This window comes from Pelecanus crispus, chromosome 1, assembly GCF_030463565.1.
Source record: "Pelecanus crispus isolate bPelCri1 chromosome 1, bPelCri1.pri, whole genome shotgun sequence".
In the NCBI taxonomy this organism is placed as follows: domain Eukaryota; kingdom Metazoa; phylum Chordata; class Aves; order Pelecaniformes; family Pelecanidae; genus Pelecanus; species Pelecanus crispus.
Genome location: NC_134643.1, coordinates 26,175,489 through 26,198,161, shown reverse-complemented (window position 1 = coordinate 26,198,161; position 22,673 = coordinate 26,175,489). Strand labels below are relative to the sequence as shown.

General features: G+C 38.0%; 1 protein-coding gene across 13 annotated transcripts in view; it reads right to left on the bottom strand.

Annotated features, from left to right (window-relative positions):
* The window catches only part of CADPS2 (calcium dependent secretion activator 2), a 335,485-nt gene that overhangs the window by 109,986 nt on the left and 202,826 nt on the right, over positions 1-22,673 (bottom strand). For 9 of the 13 annotated variants that reach the window (XM_075727941.1, XM_075727942.1, XM_075727947.1 and 6 more), the window contains exons 9-12: positions 13,815-13,881; positions 7,726-7,834; positions 6,378-6,566; positions 2,590-2,610 (exon numbers count right to left, since the gene is read on the bottom strand). In XM_075727941.1, coding sequence (XP_075584056.1) covers positions 2,590-2,610; positions 6,378-6,566; positions 7,726-7,834; positions 13,815-13,881 — 386 coding nt within the window. Of the gene's footprint in view, positions 1-2,589; positions 2,611-6,362; positions 6,567-7,725; positions 7,835-13,814; positions 13,882-22,673 lie in introns of all 13 variants that reach the window. The other 4 variants (XM_075727943.1, XM_075727950.1, XM_075727951.1 and 1 more) reach the window with 1 other exon arrangement.

The window sequence follows — 22,673 nt, the reverse complement described above, 5'->3', positions numbered from 1 at the left end:
GCAGGAGTTTTAGCAAATTCTTTGGGTGTTCTTTTAGACAAGGATATTCATTTTGGCAGAATAGCATCCTGAATATGCCTTTTGCCATCTTTGCAAGAAACTTCCAATTTTAGCCTAGCTGCAAAGGTTATAAAAATCATCACATTCTCACTGACTCAGTAGAGTTGCGTGAATCAAGACTACCAAGAATTCCATGTTTATGGCCCACACTCGACCAAATCACTAGGCGTCATCTCTGCCCCATTCCAGCCCAGAAGCAAACATGTTTCCTGTAGCATTTACTCTGTGCTAGGGTGAACTAGAGGAACTGGCCTCGTAAACAGGTGACCTCCCTTTTGTGGCTCTCAGTGACATCCCTGCTTGAGTTTAAGCATCATGGAAGCAATTGGAACTAATTGCAGGCAGGCAGGAACGAGGAGCAGGTAGAGACAAGAAATCTAGTATTGTAGGGATTAAAAAGATTTAGAGACTGGGAGTAGTAGGGTAAGAACTATGACTCTGATACAGAAGAGGCTGGAACAGGTTGGATGAAGATGAAGGTGCACATGCTCTTTGCAAAAGACAGTGGCAAGACATGGATTACATTCCTTCAAGTGCCACTCCATACAGATAGTGACAGCTTACAACGGGAACATTTCGACTCCTGATCATTGACCAGGACTCCAAAGTGCTACACACTTAGAAACACCGGCCAAAGAGACAATCTATGCCCCCAGAACCTTATCATTTAAATATCAGACAATGAAATAACAGATGAAGAGAAAGTGGCAGAATATGAGAAAGCAGCTGGCCCATACAGCCCGACCGTCAGGCTGGGGATAGCACACCGATGGACTGCCAGTATTTTGCAGAAGGACAGATTTGAAGAGGATACTAGCCAGTTTTTGCATGTTTCTGAGTAGTATGGGAGAGAGCATGAAGGTGACTTACTGACTGCCTAAGGTGATGGAGGCCAGTGTTAACATTTTCTTTCTAAAAGGGAGATGGAGGTAGTTGGAGGCAAGCAGGAATGGGAAATGAAGGGGGATGGGAGAACACGCAGGGTGGGTGGAGTTACTCCACTCTTCCAGGTGGAAAAGTGTATAGAATCATAGAATTGTTTAGGTTGGAAAAGACCTTTAAGATCATCAAGTCCAACCATTAACCTAACGTTACCAAGTCCACCACTAAACCAATTAAGGGTAGAGTAATAATTTCACGTTTCCTGGCTTGGTGGCTGCATTATTTTTTAATGAAAGTAAAAACTAGGAATCATTAAGGTTGGAAAGGATCTCTAAGATCATCAGTCCAACCATCAACCCAACACCACCATGCCTACTAAACCATGTCCCAAAGTGCCACGTCTACAGGTTTTTTGAACACCACCACCTCTCTGGGCAGCCTGTTCCAATGCTTGACCACTCCTTCCGTGAAGAAATTTTCCTAATATCCAATCTAAACCTACCCCTGATGCAGCTTGAGGCCATTTCCTCTCATACTCTTGTCTGTATGATGGATATAAAGCTGCCAAACCTGCTGAGAAACCATGTCAAATGAAAAAATATCTTCTATTTCTGTCTGTTTCTAAATGATTTAATTAATTGAATATACAGATACAAGCACCTCAGAACTATTTTAAAAGAACTGCTTTACAAGAACATTACCAATTACACCAAAACTGAGCGCTACCACCAAAAGGTTAAGCAGTGGTATTTCTTGTGTGTATGTATTATGACACCAGTACTTAATACTAATCACATTCTGGTTTTCCCACAGAGTCTCTGATGTAGTCAGTTCAAAGACTGAGAGTGATACAAATAACATTTAAAAGAAATATGAAATTAATGATTCATTCCCATACCATTAAACTATGATAGGGAGAGAAATGTTATAGTGCTTATCATCGGTGTATCCAAATAGACTTAAAATGTTAGTGTTATATTTTCATGCCTAATCCCAAAGCATTCCTTCATTTGGCAAGCTGCCTGCACTTTCTTCTTGATTACACAGCACTTACTGCCCCACTCGGATAATTTAAATGTCCATGCAAGCTTCCTCTGTGATGCCTTCCTCTTTGGCCAGATGGATGTTTCAGTTGGAAACGTCTTCAACTTTGCTGTCATTGGATTGATGTCTTGACTCCCTTTACTACTCCCTTGCTACTTAAAAAATAGATTTGATGTTTTGTACACGGGCTCTAAACAGCATTTTTATGGCAACTGTTATAACTGGTCTCTGCAAAATCTCAAATTATTTTCCTTTTGTGAACTGTTTTGATAAGTGACATCATTCCAAAAGAGAGATGAGGAAAACTATACATCTCAGATCAAACGATTCCTAACCTCACTTGGTTTTCCAGTATCCATCTCTCTCCTTTCTTATCTGCAGATATTTTCCAAAAGACACCATCTCTGAACTCATGGTGGTGTAGGACCAGAATGATGTTTGTCTTTGTGTTGCTTCATTAAGACATGACAATCCCCTCATGTGCTGCTGTTACTCTTTTGTTATGACCAAGTTATTAACAGTGGTCATCACTTCAGCAGCCCTTCTAACTATGAATAGATCTCCTAATACATTGCTCATTAAGAAAGGGATTGCCTCGTGCACCTTTATGTGACTCAGATGAATCTATTTTTAATTGGCGCTTTCCCTGAAACATTCATGTCCTTGGGAAACTTCTGGCTTTTCTACAATCATGCATCCTTAAATACTCCGTTCTTTGCATTAGAGCATGCTTATTCAGAATAGTGGAACTGAAGAGCAGTCTCTTTTTCTTGATCATTGCTGACAGTAGCCTGCCCTCACTTTTGTTTTGGAGTCATCTAACACTACAAAAGTGCAGTACCAAGTTGCTTTACTCAGAAATTAAAAAATTGGCTAGCATTCATTTTAGAAGTTGGACAGGGAGAATAGTAGCTTGATTCCAGTGCCACACTTAAATGTGTATTTGCCTCACTGGTAGTATAGAATATCAAGTTTCTTATAAATTACATGAATGATCCTGAAGTGCCATACAGCATCAACAAGAAAAGACAGCACATCCAGATCAGTTAGAGATCTGTAAGTTGGCCTTTTGGATTGCTGCTGCTGTGCACATGCAAGAGCAAAATTTACATTTTCTGCATTTGTGATAATTGCTGTAAAGATCAGTCAGACCCTGGGTGTCTTATTATAATCACGTCTGGTTTCTTTTCAGGAGTTCCTGATGTGTCTGTTTTGATCCAGCTCTGAGGTGGTTGGATCTTGTTCATGTCATTTTAAGCACTCCTTTGTACAAGGAATTATCTTATGTGGAACATGGCACCAACAACCACAAAAAATACGGCCTTTTTTATACAAAGGGAGTCTCTTACTCCTTCCTTTCTACTACTTTCTTTTCTACAAAACAGGTTCATGGTATAGATCACAGAATAATTCTATCACAGCTTACAAAAACTCTTGAAGAGTTTTGAACTTGAGAATATAGAAAATAGTAGAGGTTGTGAAAACAAAGTATCATTTATTGTCATTTACACATATCACTTGATTAAAAATATTAAATGTTTAATGAAATGCTTGCTCTTTGACAAGCTGTCATTTTCAGCTAATAGTTACATGAACTTTGGAAGGTAGAATTTTGTCTACAAGGCAATGGAAAATGGAAATGTTAGTATTTATTACTAGCAAAACTATCAAGAGAATTTCAGGATTACAGAAGATATTTTATAAACACAATATGTAAAAACATTGAAACATGTCTCCTTAAGTTGATTTCTCTCTACATCCAGCAGTTTATAAAGATATGTAAATTTTTTCAAACTATTGAAAGTTCTTTTTGTACATTTTATTACGATAAGTTAGTTGCATTTCTTATCTTCCTAGAGGATGAGGAAGATGGGGACAGACTTTCAAGGCTTGACTATTATTAAATGATATTTGTTTTGCAAAGCTCTAGTTGGTTTTCTGCTTTCTGTATGTGGAATGTACAATGCCCCCATCGTATGATACACTTTAAAAACTAAAACAATGTGATCTTGTATCGGCTGGAAATGCTTACACGATGTATTAATTGAAAAATAAGACATAAAAAAGTAGTTGACAAATTCTCTGGTCAAAACTGTATTTCCTAAGACTGAAAATGTATCATAGTAAAGAGGAAAAAAATGGAAATTAATTTCACTTTACATATACATTAGCTCTCAAGTACTCGGTGTTATATCTTGATTAAAAATAAAATACTCCTAACTTCATGCAAGCATCTTTCTAGAGGGAAACAAAATGAACTTCTTTGTAAACTGAACATATTTACATCTGAAAAGGTCAGCTAGATTCTTCTTAGAAGTAAAATTGTGCCCCAAGAAAATCAGCACAGTATATGTAAATGAAGCAGGAGCCTTAGAAAATTATTTAAGGTTATATCTGTAAACCCTAGTTCTTGCTGTTTCTTAAAAACTGATTAATTGGATTATGCCCATTTCTACCTCAAGTCCAAAAGACAGAATAATAAAATTTTCCTCATGTAGGCAGAACTGGAGGTGTTACAGAAATCAGTTAAACATTGATTCTTTTACGACTAAACCTCACATTAAGTTAAATTTCACAAGTTACTCTATTTGCAAAGAATTCTATGAATTAATTATAAAATACCAACATTGAAGTGTATTAAAACCAAACGCAAATAATAATTTAACCATGGATTTTTGATTTGTCTACAGTTCAGCCATATCAGTTTGTGCAAGCAGATACATAAGCATGACAGAAAAATACATTATATTTTGAGGCTTTTGAGCTTCCCTTAAACTGTCTTTGAAATAAACCTTATTTCTCTTACGGTTTCCACCAAAGAACTGCAGTCATCCTAACTGTGTAAGACAATATCAAGATGTGTCAACCTTGTTTTTTAATTCTTCACCTCTATCAGTAATTTTATCTCTGAAAACATAATTTCAGTATATCCAAACTTGCAATTGTTCTTTGCATCTTTTTCTTTCTATAACTTTCCCTGCCCTGTGGTCAGTGTTTTCTAGTTCCTTTCACTTCCATGTAAACCCTGTGTCCAAGAAGAAGAGCAATTCTTTGGCTACTACTGACTATGGTCACTTCTTTCGTACTTTCTAACTGATGCACATGAAGTAGAAACATTAAGAGGGGAACACAGTGAACTCCCAGTACCCAGCCCAGATCCAAGCAAGTGGGAGGAGGTGAACAGAAACACCCCTTGGCTGTTGCCCCACCTTTGCTTTTCCAGTGTTATTTATATCCTACAAAATACTTCACCTTAACACCCGCTGTGATGAACGGTTAGGTCACCCTTCCAAACTGTTTCAGATTAAAAATTCAACAGATGCCAGTGCTTTTGTGAGATTAAACTATGTTTTTTCAATGTTCTTGACATCCCAGTCAGGATTTTAGATAACTACTACTGAGTTTAACGAGCACATTTTACTGTCTTCTAGTGGCAAAATGATAAAAGATCACAAGATGAATGGAAGGCTGTGAGACTGAGTGACAGCAGGACTGACAGGAGAATCTTTTTGGGTCAACCTGCTGTAGACTTCAGACATTGAACCAAGCTGAGTTTAAAACATGTATCTCCCTTCTACCACTCTCCATATACAGATATATGATAATGAAGAAGGATTATTGTATACAGCCACATGATGCTGTAAAAGTTTGACGGCTATTACAAAAATCCTTGGATTGCACTCAGCCTCCAGAACAACAACAAAAAATCACATATGCTTCCTATGTGCAGATATATGCGTGACGGAATACTTTCAAAGAGATTATATAAAAATGTCGAGATATGGGTAATATATGCTATCTACCGTGATTTTCTCTGAAACAATATTTTCCTCAAAGGAAGATGAGGAAAACTTAAATCTCATTTTTTTAAAAAAAATTGTATATGTAGTTTAATATTACACTGCAGGGTGCAAAAATCCAGCAGCCCATCTAGTGCCTTTCAGCTCACAATGTACTGTCTGCATAGCAATTTTTAGATAACTAATATACACAATGTATGATAAAGCTGACCTAAATCCATAAAATTCTGAAAATAGATTGATGCTTTTCGATTCAACACTACACTGTCTGGCTACTGAAAAATACAATGCAAACCAAACACCATCTCCATGGTAGTATGTGGGTCAACTGTAATGAATATGAAGCTAATTGCTGTATTTTCATGGATTATAATAAAAATAATGACCTGCAAGTCAGGATTTCCCTCGCTGCTAATAACAATCTGAGTTAAAGAGCTTCTGGCTAACAACAAACTGCTAGGCACATTTCCCTACTGAATGAGTTCTGCTTAATTAAGCTTCACTGAGGGAGCTGCTACATATTTTACCAACTAAAACCAAAACCAAAGCCACAAAAGAAGAAGAAAGCCAACTTACAAAGTGGGGATATACCTGTGTTGACATTTCCTGCTTTAGGATTCATCTTCTGAGCTTGACTTGCAGGAATAGGCTTATACGATTGACCTGTGGCTCTGTACATGGCTTGAACCCAGAGTATTCTATCCTGCTCATCGTCACTGGCAAATATCACGGTATCGCCTTCTTTAACAGCATTGAAAAACATTCGACCACCCTGAAGACCTGGAGCAGGAAACAGGAAGGTAATCTTAATAAATACAAGTTACTCTTAAATCACCATCAATGTTTATCACATTATTGGTTTTCCTCTGTGTGTGTGTCTGTGTGTGTCGGGTGTTAAAATATTTTATAGGTGTTTATGACCCACAAATATGATAAAATCTAGAGCTATAAGGATCAAATGGTAATACATCATAGTAACATGTATATAGATATAGAAGTCACAGGAGAAAATACTTCCTTAATTCCATTTCCAATTCAATTCCAGTGTATTTCTTATTCATCTTCTCCGTGTCATACACACATTTCTCTAACATTTCCTCCTTCTAGGCATCATTTTCTTAGCTGGAAGTCCCCGTTAACTTTATTTCTTCTTGAACAGAGGCAGCTCCATATCTCTTATCAGTGTTGTTGCTCCTTCCTTTGTACATTTTTCTCATTCCAGTGTTTTGTTCTAAGAGTGCATAACCAGTAGAGCACACACCAGTCAATGTGGCTGTGCCAGGGACTTTTTTATGACAACATTGTTTTGGCTTTCCAAACACCTTCTGAGCATTGTTTGCCTTCTCAATTATTCTAAACGTTGAGCCAACATTTCCAACGATCAATCTTCAATATCTTAGACGTCTCTTAAATTCATAACCCTCCACTGCGTAGGTAGAGTAGCATAATTTTTCTCTACATGTATAACTTTGATTTCCGTCTGCCATTTTAACAGTAACTTGTGTAGATTTTTCTGATATCTTCAAAATTATTTCTGATTACTCTGAGTAATTTATCTTTAGCAAGCACTGTCATCATTCACCTTCTTTTCTAAGTCATATATGAATATACTTCATAGTACACTGCCACATGACTCCACCATCAAAAATAGAGAAAAAAAGGGAAAGACTGACTAGAATTCATATTTTTTTCCTTGTGTCATATGTAGTCTTATAATGTTTCAGGCAACCTTAGTGTTTAAGTTTGTTGTTCATTCTCCTTAAAACAAGCTGCTTTCTAAAAGCATGATTTTTCACACTAGAAAATCATAGTGGAATTATTGCAAAACCTTCAGATGCTAAAAAAAGAACCTTGGGGTTTCTTGCTGCTAAATCAAAATGAACAAATAGAATCAGCCGGTTGACACAAACGTATCGTACTTCAAAATCATGAAAAGTACCTGTGTGAGGAGCTGTATAATCCACAGTGTATCCTTCGAGTTGCATCAGTTCCTGAGGCTCAGATTTCTTTTCTCTGTAACTGCACATTGCAAATGTGTATTGGCTAACCTGAATAAGAAAGGACTTCTTAATTGCTGAATTCCATTCTAGAATTGTTTAACACATGTACCACTGGTCAAATTAGCTTTCAGTTGTGCTGAAGAAATAAAGCCCATTTTTTTCCAGAAATATTTACAATATAAAACTTTGCGTTCTTTCCCCTTCCTGCCAAAAGGAAGGAAAAAAAAGCCATAAACACATCTCTCTGCAGTTTCCTGAAATACAATCTATTTTTGGCTGTTGCTTTATGAAAAATTGGAAGGAAGCAAATTAGGTTCTGGTAGGGAAAATACTGGGTACCATGGTACTGATCAAACTGCTCAGTCTACTGTGTGAGAAAAAAAGTCCTGTATTCCAAGAAGCTGGAAAAAAAGGACTTGTATGTTTAAAAGTACTGTTTGCATAAGGAATGCCACAATAATCATGCAGCTGGAAAGATGAACGCATAATCTGACCAATTCTAGCTAAGGATGGTAAGTACCAGAACCTTCAGTTTGATTTTATAGTCTAATTTCTGCACCTTTTGCACCCGTATTCACACCCATCTCCAGCTTGCTTGGCCCACTGGATACAGTCCTGTGTAGGCCAAGCGGCTTGCAGCTGGCGTGAACAACATAAGTTACTTCTCATCAAGTACAATTATAAAAAACATAATAAAGCAATAAGAAGAGAATCTGTCATCAAGTGGTTTAAGACTCCCTAGACAGAAGAGCAAGCCACAAGGAGAGCTGAGGAAAAAGTGACTGGAAAGATAAAGAAAGGAATGTAACAGCTGGGAGAGGAAAAGCCATCACTGAAACAAAACTGAAAAGTTCCCAGCCTTAAATGAAGAGCTGGAAAGACTAGAACAGGTGACCAGAAAAAAGAGCTTGTGAATCCGTTGAACACTTGAAATTTAAGGGAACTGAATTTACATGGGCCTCTGAAACCCTTGTCTCCAAGGGCTGTGGGATACCTGGCCAACTGACTTGTTCTGAACTACAGTATCATTTCTTAGATCTGCAAAATTATGCAAGGATCTAAGGATAGGCGAGGAGCTTGTCTGGCAGATGATGGACCGTCTTCATCTCAGTTGCTGACTGCTCAGCTAACTGTTACCTAGATTTACTACTTTGGCTACAGCTTCAGGAATGATCCTTTTTGAAGTAAAATTTTGACAGCTGATTTCAGCTTCATTCATATATGCGCTGGTGCTGTACCCGCATACCACTCCACTCCAAAGCCCAGTGACTTCAGCTGCTATCCACCAAAGTTTTTTGACTCTCTGTATAAGATCGATATTTTTGGAAAATAAGGATAGAAGGTGTGACTATTATCTGCATAATGCTCTAAAAATATTTCATTATTTTAAGTATTTGGGTTTTTTTGAAACAGGATTATGCTGTGCTATGTGTATGCAGTGTATGGTGATTGAACATCCTCTGCCACAGCAGGTACAAGCAAAAGGAACAAGTGTCACAGCTCGCTCCACAAAATTGCCATCAGGCCTCAAGGGCTGAACTGGTATCTCCAGGACCACAGCAGAAGTCTATAGCTGAGAGAAATGGAACGTAGGTATTCCAGTTTAATGAATGCGTTAGTTAAGTGAAGGCAGTTTCATAAGAGGCAAGAAATTGAGACACGCTGTCAGGCAACTAAAACTGAGTGCCAGCTTTCCACAGCAAATTTAGTACATTCACTTAAGTGGGCTGTACCAAGGAGAGAGCGCTAAATATAAACAAACACAGAAAACAATCTAGCCCACCACTTTCAGAAATTCAGATTTTCAGGCTAGAAGGGACTATTGCAACCAGCCAGCCTGTCCTCCAGCATGGCATACATGACAGAATTTCACCTCGCTGTTCATGCCTTGAGCCCAGAGTTTGGCTTTTGTTTATAGTGTGTATTTTAGAAAATTACTGCATTTTGATTTAAAGATTTTACGTTATCCCTGGGGTAGCCAGGGTCCAGCCAGGAGCAGGGCAGCTGGGGGCGCCGGGGCAGCCCCGGCCCCAGGTGCCGGGCACCTCCCTGGGCACAGGCCAAGGCTGGGCTGGGGCGCAGGCCCACGGCTGGGCCGGGCCCATGGCTGGGCAGGGCAGGGCTGCGCGGAGCTGGAGACCAACCCTGCCGTGGCGTTACTGGGGCAGGGGATGATGGCCCGGGGAGGCTGAGATGGGGTCCTGGGCTGCGGACAGGGTGGGGAGGCGCTGGGGATGGGCAGGGACAGTCAGGGCCGGTGGTCCCCTCGGGGCCCTGGCACAGGGCTCAGGCCCTACGCCATGTCGTCTGCTCCAGGCCCAGCAGCAGCATCCTCTCTGTTACTGCTTCGTATTTCTCCCTTTATATTCCCAAGAAACGTATTTGCCCTCATGCACAAGCACGGAGGGAGCCGTTGTTTAGTCACACACCTCTAACTCATTTGCATTTATTACTGTATTTAATGAGAACTCCCTCCTGTCCTTTTCTTGTAAACTGAACCTACAGATACCTGGCACTGAAGTAAAAAAATTTTTCATATTATTCAATTTTGTTGACTGAAATAACCTGACAGGCACCCACATCACTCACATTTTCATGTCAACAACTCTGTATAACCACCCTGTACGGACAAACTCAGCCACCAAAAAGGAAGCTAGCAGACACTAATTCTGGAAATGCACAGAATACCCAGCTTTTTCAGATTTCTTCAGCCACTCTATGGTTTTGAAGATGAGCTTGTGGAAGAGCTGGGCTATGTGTCTGTTCATTTTTAACCTTACCCCTATAACAAGACAGAGATTATAATCCTGTTGATTTTACTTTTTTCAAACATATTTTAAATGCATTCTCTTATTTTAAAGGAACTATTTATTAAAAGATATTTATATAAAAATTAGTCTTACACTTCATCTTTTTGTTGCAAATGAGACATTTAAAAATATCTCCACCAAAGAAACAAATAGAAAAACTCAACAAAATAAAGAAATACAGAACTTGCCTTGTTTGTTTACATTCACAGTTTCTTAAACCTCCTTCCTTACTGTTATTGGTGGCTGCTATCAGTTACTATAGAGAGAACCACCAGCACAATCTGAAATGAAACTTTTTTATATAGACCTGTGACAGGGTTTAAGTGTATTTTTAGTAGTTAATGGAGCTGTAGGTAGTTTTTCCTTAGAATTCAGCAAAGTAGTATCAATACTTCATAGAATAATGGGTACTCAAAAGTCAGGATTGTGTACCACATATTCTCAGACAAAAACAGAATCAAGTCACCTTCTTAAATAGTAATGGTTAACAGGAGAAAAGGGAACCTCCTTCCTATAACTGAATTTACCTGAATTTCGTAATTTTACAGAGGTCCAAACACCTGACCAGCAGCTGTTCTACCTACGTTGTAACAAAGCGGAAAACCAACAACCTGCGCACGCGTGACAGACAGGCACAGAAATGCGGACATGCCTTATGAGCAGTGTCACTGGGGGATGTCCCCATGGGGCAGGAAGACCCCATGTTCAGTGTGCCGGGAGGAACCGCTACTGCAAACCTGGAGGCTGACTCTGTGGTCCCTGCTACGGGGCATCACTGGGCAGCCTGCTTCAGGGGTTCAGCAGCAAGAACTAGCCTACATAGCTGGGGTGTTTAGAAAAGAATTATCCATGAAACAAATGACTGACTTTTCAAACATTAGAACAGATGAAATTAAAATGACAGAAGTGAAACGGTATTCAGATTACTGGAGGAAGATATTTTCAGACAGTAACCGAAGTAAAACACAGCATGTCCAGCTGAGGCTTTTTACCTGACATGTTATGTCCCTGTCTTTTCCTAGTTTGAAATGAATAACTTTTTAGAGAAGTGACTGGATTGTAAAAGGAAGAAAAGCAAATATAACGAAGAGGTTAAAATTTCCAGACTCTGTAACCTTCCTATAACATTGAGCTGTTCTTTCACAAACCACTAACAACTTCTAATATGTGTAACAATAACAAAGATGCACATTACTCGCATAACGCTCCTGAAAAATCAACATTATTCATCTAATTTCACACCTGAGTGAAATTTCCAAAGCATGTGGAAATCATACTGATAGCCTCTGTCTTACAACTGAATTTCATGGCCTTAAATGTTTTACTAATGTAAGCTAAAAGCTAATCTATAGAGGAAGACTCATCAGTATGTCAATAATATATCAATACAACAGACTGATATTCATCACTGAATGCTTATTTCGCACGTATGGACTTCAGCTTGTTGTCAGTGTATATATCACGGCTGGACTATATAAATGAGCCAGACCTGTCTGGACAGTAAATATTGATTTAACACAGTATTTTTTACATAGCCTCATTGAGTTGATAGCTGCTTTAAAATGAAATAGATGTCTAAATCCCATCACAGTTGGAAAATTCCTGTAATATTCTCCTCCAGTATTTCAATTTCAGCATAGAAAGCAAAAGACAGTTAAAATTAACTTGGCTGGAATAAAGTGGTCTCCCAGGTAGCTCCGTATCACATGCACAGAAAGACTATGTGACTCTTAGGTGTGCGCTTTAAAACTCAGATGACACCTGTGGCTTAGAGGAAGAAAACGAGGTCTTTCTTTCTGTGAAAGAGGGGATGTAAAGTAGGAGGAGTGTTAAAGAAAACCATGAAGGACAAGGGAGCATCTAGGCTTGCTTTTTTTTTTTTTCCCTGTAACTTTGTTTCCCTTTTGCATCCATGCCTTAACAGCTAGCCTATATAGAGATCTTCCCAACCTTTACAAATCTTAATAAAGTCACAAAAAGTACTCATCTCTTCACAGAGGACCTTGGTAAAATCAAAACCCAAAGGAATTCCATAGACTTTCCAGAAGATCCTGTTCAACCTTATAACCATTACTCGCTGTTTATCAATATGCAACCCAATTCCCATTGAAGCCAAAGAGAACTGGCAAATGCAAATACTCTCAGCTTTTAACTTTACTTTATTAAAAACCTTGTTCAGGAGGTTTTGGTTTTTTTACATCCTCACAATTTTCATCATTTAGGAGTAGGAGGAGACCAGGTGAGTGTGACTGACAGAGTGGTAGAGAAAGGAATCAGGCTTTTTGTAAATTAGTTTTAGAAGCCTGCATTCTTAAAAAAGCCTCGTTAACAGGCTTCATCCTTTGTGTGACGCTTATATGGAGACTGAGACTTTAACAGTTTTCTGTCAACAAAACAAAGGACACGGAAGAACAGCATTCTCTGAACTGGCTCAGAAGAACATCGAATTTGTAACTGCAATCTGAAGACAAACACAAACAGAAAATAATGATTTTTCCAAAGACTTGCAAAAATCGTTCATTTCTCAGTTTTGACCACTCAAAATCTACTTTTCTATTCCTATTCTATTAATCTCCTGTTAATGTCACCATTCACTAGCATGTGAAAATATTTACAGTTCTAGGTTTGGAGAAAAAGTTATGAAATACAAGCCCAGCACATTTTTGTGACCAAGAACAATTACTATATTAGATTTTCTGTAACAACTACATAATTTTACCCAATTTAGTATTGCAAGGAAGAACAAAAAATAGCATTATTCAAAAAGTATTTACGAAATAGTTCTTAATAGTAACTATTGTTGCTTTCATATATATAATTTTAAAGGCAGGAAATCTTTGTTGAGATAGAATAAATGAAACAGTAAGTACAATCCACTTTGTGAAATATAACTTTAAATTGATTGATGCTAGAAAGCTGTCAGTGGAATGTTTCAGGGTCACAACAATTTCATTCAGAAATTTCTAGGTTTCAGTTGAAACATTGCTCAGTGTAGGGACTCATTTATATATATGTAAAACTCAGTGACATTTCTCTTTACTACATATGTAAATTTAAAAAAAAAAACACTTTGGATGTCTTTATGCTGTAAGAAGCTTGGAGTAGTGCTGCATATGTTGCCTTAAGATACTGATTGACTAGTGGCTCCAGAAACCATACGTAAGAAAATTGCTAGTCCAAGACTACTTTTTAATGACATTTCATGGCAGACTACTAACCTGAACAAGAACAAAGTAGCGTTTTTTCCACCGCTTCCAAACCTTCTGTCCTAGCGCATACAAATATCTGCAAAGGAAATAATAAAGGGAATGTTTTTCCATTAATAAGAAGCATGATATTAGGAGGACCCAATACAATTTAGTGTTTTCATTTGCTCTACCTACTGAGCTGCTTCTTCAGTGTTGTCACATCTAAGAAGTGATTTTTTTCTTCTATTTAGTCAGATCACAGAAATGCAAAGAGATATTCCTTTTCACTCCAAACAAGACAAAAAGCAGAAACAAAAGATCTCTTGTTTGAGAAGACTAACCTGCTTATCACTTATATTACACCAATTGCTTCTGAAAATAGAAAAAATAGCTTAAAGTAGAACACTTTTGACTACACAGAAATACTGAATGTTAGAAAAGTTAAACTCCCCAACGCTTTTTTTTCCATTTGGTTTCCATAGATTTGCTAGTGTTTCTCTAGTCTGTGAGAAGTCAGTCACGGTGTCAATTTGGGAAAATGCTCAAATAACAAAATGTCAGCAGACACACAAGATTAGTTTTTTTTCCAGAGTAAACCAGAATCTAATTTCCTAAACAGAAGCACTTCACTATAAAGACTCTTGATTACAATACTACAATACTCCTTGTCACCTTGGCAATTTCCAAGCTTTGAATCAGACGACATAATCAGAAGTATCAGTGAGATGACAAAACCACAGATGTTGATACTGTTTTGTGGTAAAGGAAGCACCCTCATTACCCACGAAATTGCAGCAAGTTTTATGGCATAACAGTGACACTTTTTTCTGTCACTGTGGTCATGTTGCACTGTTGTTTACAAAGACAGCAAGAGGAAAAGGATGAGCTGCGGGATTGTAAGCAAGAGCCTATAAGTGGTAAGGATCTGTTACTTAAAACCTGACAGGAGAGCAAAATATTATGTATGAGATGTCCCTTCTTGGCTGGCCAGCTTCTATCGAGGGCACCTAGTACATCTAGGTGGGTCAAAGGCAGAACAAAGATCCAAATTGTTCAGACCAATAAATACCGGCTTCACAGGGCACTCTCCAGAGGATGCTGGCACATATATTATGAAGAAGTTATAATAACTAGGATTGGGGGTGGTTGGTTGGATGGTTGGTAGATGGACAGGTGCCTTTGTGCTGCCCTCTACTTTCTGATCACTCTGGGGCTTTGCTGCCTGGTGTTTTTTAACTCAATTGAAAAACAGAGCAACGAACCAACATCTCATGTGAAACAGGCGAGTAAGAAACAGGCAAAACCTTCTTTCCACGTATCCTGGGCAGACACTCAAGCACATTCTTTCCCACTTAGGTATCACAAAGGACAAATTTTTGTCTAACGTAAGTGTTCAGCATAATGCTTATTAACCACGGTGGTTTGTCAGATTACGTAGCAGCTCACTCATTACTATGACACCACTATCTTGTCCTTCTTCAACTCCTGCTACACCTGTGTTGAAGCTCTGCCTTGCTTGGTTAGTCTGCTTTTTATTCATATGAGAGAGGAAAACTGGCTTTGTGTACAGGATTACCATGTGATGTAGCTTGCTTTGAATAGTCCAGACCCTCCTTCTAACTTCTTAATTCTGTGATTATTATAAATGCAATAAAAAGAAAGGAGAGGAGTAAGCGTTATGTCAGAAAAGGTATCCAAAAAGGGCCTACTAGGGTTTATTTGAAAGTTTATAATGTTTTGCAACTAAGGAAGCATTTACCTCACAGAGTGATAGGCACATATTCCCCCACAAAATATGAACTGTTTTGCTTTTCATATATGTTTCAAAAGAGCCAGGCAAGTTCCCCTAGATCAGAGCATTTATTTTTCCCAAAGCATACCACATTGCTACTGCCCCATTAATCTCTTTACTACTGCCACAGGGTGGAGGGAGAATAACTGACGAATTTCACTCAGCCTTGAAGATTAGTGACCGGGGCGGGGAGAAAAGTAGAAGGATCCACAGGTGGCCTTTGGGCTCTCTCAGTCCTAAGACTGCCCTGTTCTTCATGGTGATTCTGCCACCACATCCCTCAGAACATCCTGTAGGTTTCGCTGATATATGTCAGAAGACAACTACCCCATGGACTGTGAAGACCAACTAAGAACACACAGTCCTCAAATGCTACAGTACAAAGATATCCTGACCATGTTCCCACCCTCTCGGCATGTCTTAAATGACTGTAAAGGAGCCATAGATGAACAGAGGATTCTTGTTGCTTGACAGTAATCCTAGTATCATCAGTGGCAGTGACTTTACATTCCAACAGGATCACGGCAGAAAATGACTAACCCAACCCTAGAAACCTCAGGTTTAATTCATTCTTTTTCATTATTAACTGAGCCTGGTATAGAAAGGTGCTTCTAAAATAAGAGATCTTAAAAGAACACTTGCTATTAGAGAAAACGTTGGTTGCTTTTTAAATTACTTTTCATGTAAGACATACCACATATGGTCCTGCAGTACAGGCAGAACCATCACAAGTTACAGTGAATTCAAAATTACAAAATAAGAAAACATACAAAAAAGAAATTAAATAGCAATGTGCAAATTTTTATTCCTCCTATAAATCACTTCCAACTAAGGTGTTAAATAAGAGCTTCCTTGGGAAACAAAGGAGTGGAACATTAACTACCTAACTTTAAAATCCTGTGGTCTTAGATAAGATTAGGTAACAAAGAAAATAGCATTCATGACACAAAGCTGGGATTTAGTAAAGAAGTGCAAAGCCTTATGTTACTTGGCTTTAGAAATCACTATAAACACACAGTTATAACCTTCTGTTATTAATCCCTCTTCCAGTGTCACCTCTAATAGTGACAGGTTTTTTCTAATGTAGAAAGTTTCAGCCATTTACAAGGGATATATCCTCTGCTCATCTTAAGTGTGCATGCTCCTGAAAGATGAGGAGATTAATTCTTACTCGAGTCTAACATTTATACCCAGAAGGAGCCAAACACCCTAGACTTCTGTTTGAACTTCTCTTTCCCATTTATTTTCCATTGAAAAAAATGGGAAGCAAAGGACCTAAGAATCTTGTTAAATTTGGACAGTAATATCTAGGATTTGTAGAAAGTGCAGCTGATGTCTAGAACAGAAAAAGTCCACAAAAGCCAGTTTCCAGAATTAAATGACATTTGGGTTTCACAACTGGAGCAGAAAATTAAGAGGTTAACATAGTGAGGTGAACTAAGTCATAGAGCTAAGTTGAAGAATGTTTTATTTTTAAGATGGGGAATTGCATCATTTTTCACGGGTTTTAGGTAAAGTACCACAAATTAGAGCAGACCCTCATAGTCACCAACTCACAGAGCTGCAGCCTGCTATTTCTCTACCCATATGTGCATCTGTATTCACCTACAAGCCTTGTTCACTCCATCCAAAAAAATGTGCACAAGATGCATAGCATCAGACTGTTTTAAAAACCCTCAGTAGCAACAAGAAACACACAGCAGCCATTCCTTCAAACACTGTACCTTTCTTTAGGTAAAATATTCTGTGCAATACAAAGAAGAAACTGATATTCAGAAGTAGCCAATTCCCTATTTCTAAAAATTAACCACACCATTTGCTACAATTTTTCTCACTCTAATTTGGGTTCCAAAGTTGGGATAATCTAAAATAATTCCTGAATGATTACAGTTCAGCCATAAACTGAGAAGGAAGATACTGAAATAGTTACCCTGTATCTAAGCACTGAAATAGTAATTGCTTATTACTAAATAGATTTGACTTCTCTAAACCATGTTTTGAGAGTGGTTAATGAGTAGACTGACAAGAAGTTAGGAAAGATTGTTTTTCTGATGTACATAGATATAGATGGCAGACTTTTATTCTGTAAAAATGTATTAATATAATAAATAAAATATGTATACATAACATCTCTATCTGTACATGTGCACATTGGAAAACATATTTATAGTTAGGATGGATATGCTTGGTTGCCTTCTTCAGTCTTTTTATATGACTCACATAATTTCCAGTGACTTAAGACTAATACACCTGCTTTTATACAGCACATAGAGAATAGGACCTTGATCAAACATGTTGAGTCATTAAGTGCTACCCCAATGTAAAGATTTTCTAACACAGTTTTGTAGTAATATGAAAATGCAACCGAACGTGAAACCATGCAATCACTTTCCTGAGACTTTTGCTCTTAAAAACAGTTCTACAATTTTCTTTTCTTCAGCATTATTTAATACTGCTTTCTTTCTCTTCACTCACTCCCAAATTAAAGAGTCAAAACTGGATTTGTATGAAGTCACAGATCTACCTGATTATATCTCACAATGCTTACAATATGGTAGAAAAATAAACATTTAATATATGAAGTTCATTTTCCTGGAAAACAAATAAAAATGCAAGAAATTACATTTCCACTTCAAAACACAGAAACACCTGGATAAAAATGCTTTAGATATCATCTGGTCTCAGTTGGTATCATTTTCTCCTCCAGAAATAGAGCAAACAAACTGAACAACCATTTTCTTTAAAAAGTCTGAGCATCACTATATTTTACAAGGTTGAATATTTTTCAAAGTGCATTTCCTTGTGTTACAAAAATGCAAAACTGTATTGCTAAATATTATAGTTCAGTTTCAATTATGTGATGGCATACACAGGAAAGAAGATGGCAGCTTATTTGCTCTAAGTCCACGCTGCGAGAGTGCAGGGTTCTACTTTTTGATGAAAAAATCAGCACTAATGAATAGCTGAAAAACATAATTGAGTGTGGAATACCGGAGCTATTCACTGCTGGTGAAATGAGAAAGGCTTTAGTACATCTGCAGAGATCATTTTTAGACCGGCCTTTTTATTCTAAGGAATGAAGCAATCTATCTACATCTTCAATGATAAATCCTCTACTTGTAAAAGGCTTCATTTATCACAAACAATGAAAAAAATATAGAAAGAAAAATCAATACGTGTAGCAGTTTAGTCCAGCTAAGGCCTTTCTTAAAAAGAAACCTCAGTCAAGGTTGAAAGAGCAATTAATGCAGTCTCAAAAATCTGGGCCACTCTGATAGAGTTCGGTTAACATGTGGCAGAAGTAATCATCCACTTGTGAAAATGATTTTCAGTTCATTCTCAAACACCTTTCAGACACTCATGATCCCATTTAACTGACAACAATACAGGCTATCTGTGGGCATCATTGCATTCGCTGTGAGAGCCAATGGGGACCAAATGCCCACAGGCACTTTCAGTCATCCCTGCGCGCTTGCATAAAAGGAATCTTCCTTGCACCGCATTCCTTCTTTTATTTAACCCCGCAAGATTAAGCCATTTTTTTGTCTTCAGTTGAGGATGAGAGAGAAAACTGATTCAAGACAACAATATGACCTGGGTCATAAGAAACCTAGCTGTAAACATTCTCGGATTCATTTTAGTACTTTCTGTGCTCTTGAGGAGGAGAACTATATAAGCCTTCAACAGACGGAAAGAAAAAAACGAGCCTAAACTTCTACTGTAATTATGCCTGCTAAGGATAAAGAAATGTTGAAGAATGTCAAGTAATACAAACACCACAGCCACAGAAAACAGTTCCATTTATTCCAATGAGCAAGATACTCATAATATGAACAGGAGAACGTGTGGGTTCCCCCCCGCCCCCAGCCAACTTTTCACTTACAGTATAAATGGTTCTTGGTATGCTGGAAGATCAGATATCCTTAGATTCTTTAACAGTGATATCCTACTGCACTCCAGAGCGCTTCAACATTTGTGAATATGCATGCCAGTACTTACGGAACCTGTGAAGTAACTGCAATGGCAACTTGAGAATTATTAATCCAATTTATGTCATATCATGAAACCTGTTTGGTATGTAAAGTGGGAGTGTTTGTCAAGACAGAAAAACATCCTTTAGCCTTGAGAGAATTCCAGGCAACTAAAGAATGAAATCCTTCAGATGCAACGTAAATGTAGAAAGTGCTCCGATTCTAATGTAATCTAATTGTAATATAAACAGGTAATGCAGCACAACTGTGAAACAGCTAGTGCTGGGGAGCAGACATCCACTCTCTGTGCTTTTTGATGCAGCTTACTTTGGACTAGCTCTAGTCTGAACCCACGGACCAAATCGTTACCAGTGGTTGCAGTATATATGGGTGCACCCCTGGAGCTCATCTCCTGGTTTAATTTAATCTAAAACTGTTCTGTGATGTGAAACAAAGCACAGTAAGCAGGAACAACTAAGAGATTGGTTTTAAAAGTGAAAATCTGAATTTAAATGCTAATGTTGATGTAGTAGAAAAAGCTTCAATTGCATTGCTCTCCCTTGAGCATCCAGTTTGGCTGTGGAAACAGATCTTTACATTGCCAGACCTTAAATCAACTCAGAAGAGCACCCAGAAGCATCTGGGCATCCAGCCTAGACATGTCTCCCTGTCACTGGAAACACATGACACTGCAATTAGAAAAACGGGTGACCCTTTTTCCAGCCAGACAGTGATATCATTTGTGATCTAGAAAGTGTAAATGGCCAAGGACCTGTTAATATGAAAAAACTACTTTTGTTTCTAGATTATACAGTGCCACTGATGGAATAGGTCAAAACACCCTGTTCAGTGTCACACCGGTATAAAACAAATCAATGAACTAAGCTGCCAACTGAAGCAACTCCAATTCTGGAGTCCCGGTGTTGAAAATAGTCCACTTTTGGGAAGAGTGGCGGAGGCTACTAAGAGCAGTGAACTCTTTTAGGAATGATACTTGGCTTTGGTTATCTCTGGCTGGTTATGTATTTCTTTTCACTGTCTAGAAAGCTACTTTTGAGCTGATATCACTTTAATTTTGTAAAGAATACAGACATCAGCAAGGTTAATTTTTTATTTTTTTGCTAATAAAACATATAAGCAGAACAAGATGCATACATTTCCATCCTAAAGACTGTAAATTCTAAGTATTTTCATAACATTTGTTGTCATCATCACTAGTAGGTATTTTAAAGTCCTTATGAACTAGTATAAAGATGTACATTTGATCTCGCAAATATGGAAACTATTTGGAGGAAATATGTTACACCTGGTATCCCTATTTGTGATTTGAAACGAAGCACAGAAATTATGGTAACAAATTACTCTAGCATTTTCCTTCAATTTGTGCACACAGAAGATGTTTATTCAGAATGTTAGGATGTTTTAAAACTTTTTAATTTTTTAAAAAATTCTTGACAGCTGGATTTTTTTAAAAATCCCTGAAATAAATAAATTCAAACCATCATTTTAAAACATCACCAAAGTTTTGAAACAAATCAGTTTAACAAGTGCTAACTTACCTATCATTATTTTCTTAACAGGAATATTGCTTGACACTTGACTAGTGCTTTATAAACTTCAGGTAATTACTCCTCACAACATGTCCAGTGAGGGAAGTTAGCGTTATTACATTAGCTTCTGTGGGAGAGAAACCAAAGCGGAGAAAAGCGAGAACTGTTCAGAACCTGAGGTCCTAGCGCAGCAGAAGAAACATTCAGGAAAGCCCCACACCAGCCCTTATCTTCCAGACACTGGAAAATGCATTTCAGAAGCCTGTAAAGCCGTTCAGCCTTTTCACTCCACGTGTCAAAACATGCAAATCGTTCAAGAATTACAAAGAAAAAAAAAATGTTCCAAAGGGAAACAGCAAATTAAATGTTTGTCTTTGCAACTCCACTATGCCACTTTCAGGCCATGTTTCCCTTGTACTTTGTATGGATCCAGTGTAAACTACTTGGAGCATATTTCATCTTCAGAGCTTTGCGAATTACCCTTTGGAAGCACCCTTCTGTCTCCACTGGCTATACCAGATCCCTACAGTGCCAAGACTCCAAAGTTAGGCATTGCAGTTACTTGCCTGAAAACAGATGCAATGAAAAATGCTTTCTGTACCCAGGCATCATGAAAAGTAGATAATGTGACATTCACGGAGAACGTTAATTGTTTGCAGTCTGACAAAAGTACTCAATCTAAAGCACAATTCAGAATAACTATATTAATTTGCTCTTTTCAGTCAGTGCTATTGAGGTAAAGCTTCTGTGGATGCAGTGACTGAACTTAGCTGATAATCAACAGAGACTAAGTTGACTGTAAAGATATCAAAATGCTTGGCATGCTTGGTACAAAAAAAATTCTTTTTAGTTGAGCTACTACAGAGCAGTCCAGAATGAAAAGTGCGAGAGTACAATTTAAGCAACAGTGGGGAAAATGCCGTTACCTTCCTGGAATTCATAAACAATCTTTGAAATAGCAGTCTCTCCCTATGTTGCAGAAATAAAAAGCTTTTTATTGGGAACTATGTGATTTTCTCCTGGATTAAAATTTTGACATTTCATGCTCTCATACTTTGGAAAATTCCCTTTTAATCTACCAGACTTCATGTTAACACTGGAACCTATGAATGCCACTTCTCTTTCCATCCAACATACAACAGCAGAAAAACCACATGATGCTGCCTGTATCAGTGGTGCAGACTGTCTCCATTGCATCTCTAGCACCTCTAAGGAATGTAGGAACAGTGCCAGACATTAATTTCCATTCTCACACAGCAAAGCAACTGTTATGGCTTGTTTCCATGAACTCAAATTAGTTACATTTCATTGTGCATTTTAGGCATTCCTGGATAGGTTTGTGAAAGAGAAATTCAATTGCACTGAATGTTACTACATGCAAAGAACTATAGCTGGCTCAGAAAGTCCTTGCTCTGCAGACAGGTGGAATCTGAAAGACTGCTGAGACTACTCTTACAAACTTTCTCAGTCATCTGCTGCTGGCCACAGTGGGAGACATGATACTGGGTTAGATGAACATTTGGTCCAAGACAATAAGGCTAATCTAACATTCTGATAGAGACATTCGCCCTTGGAA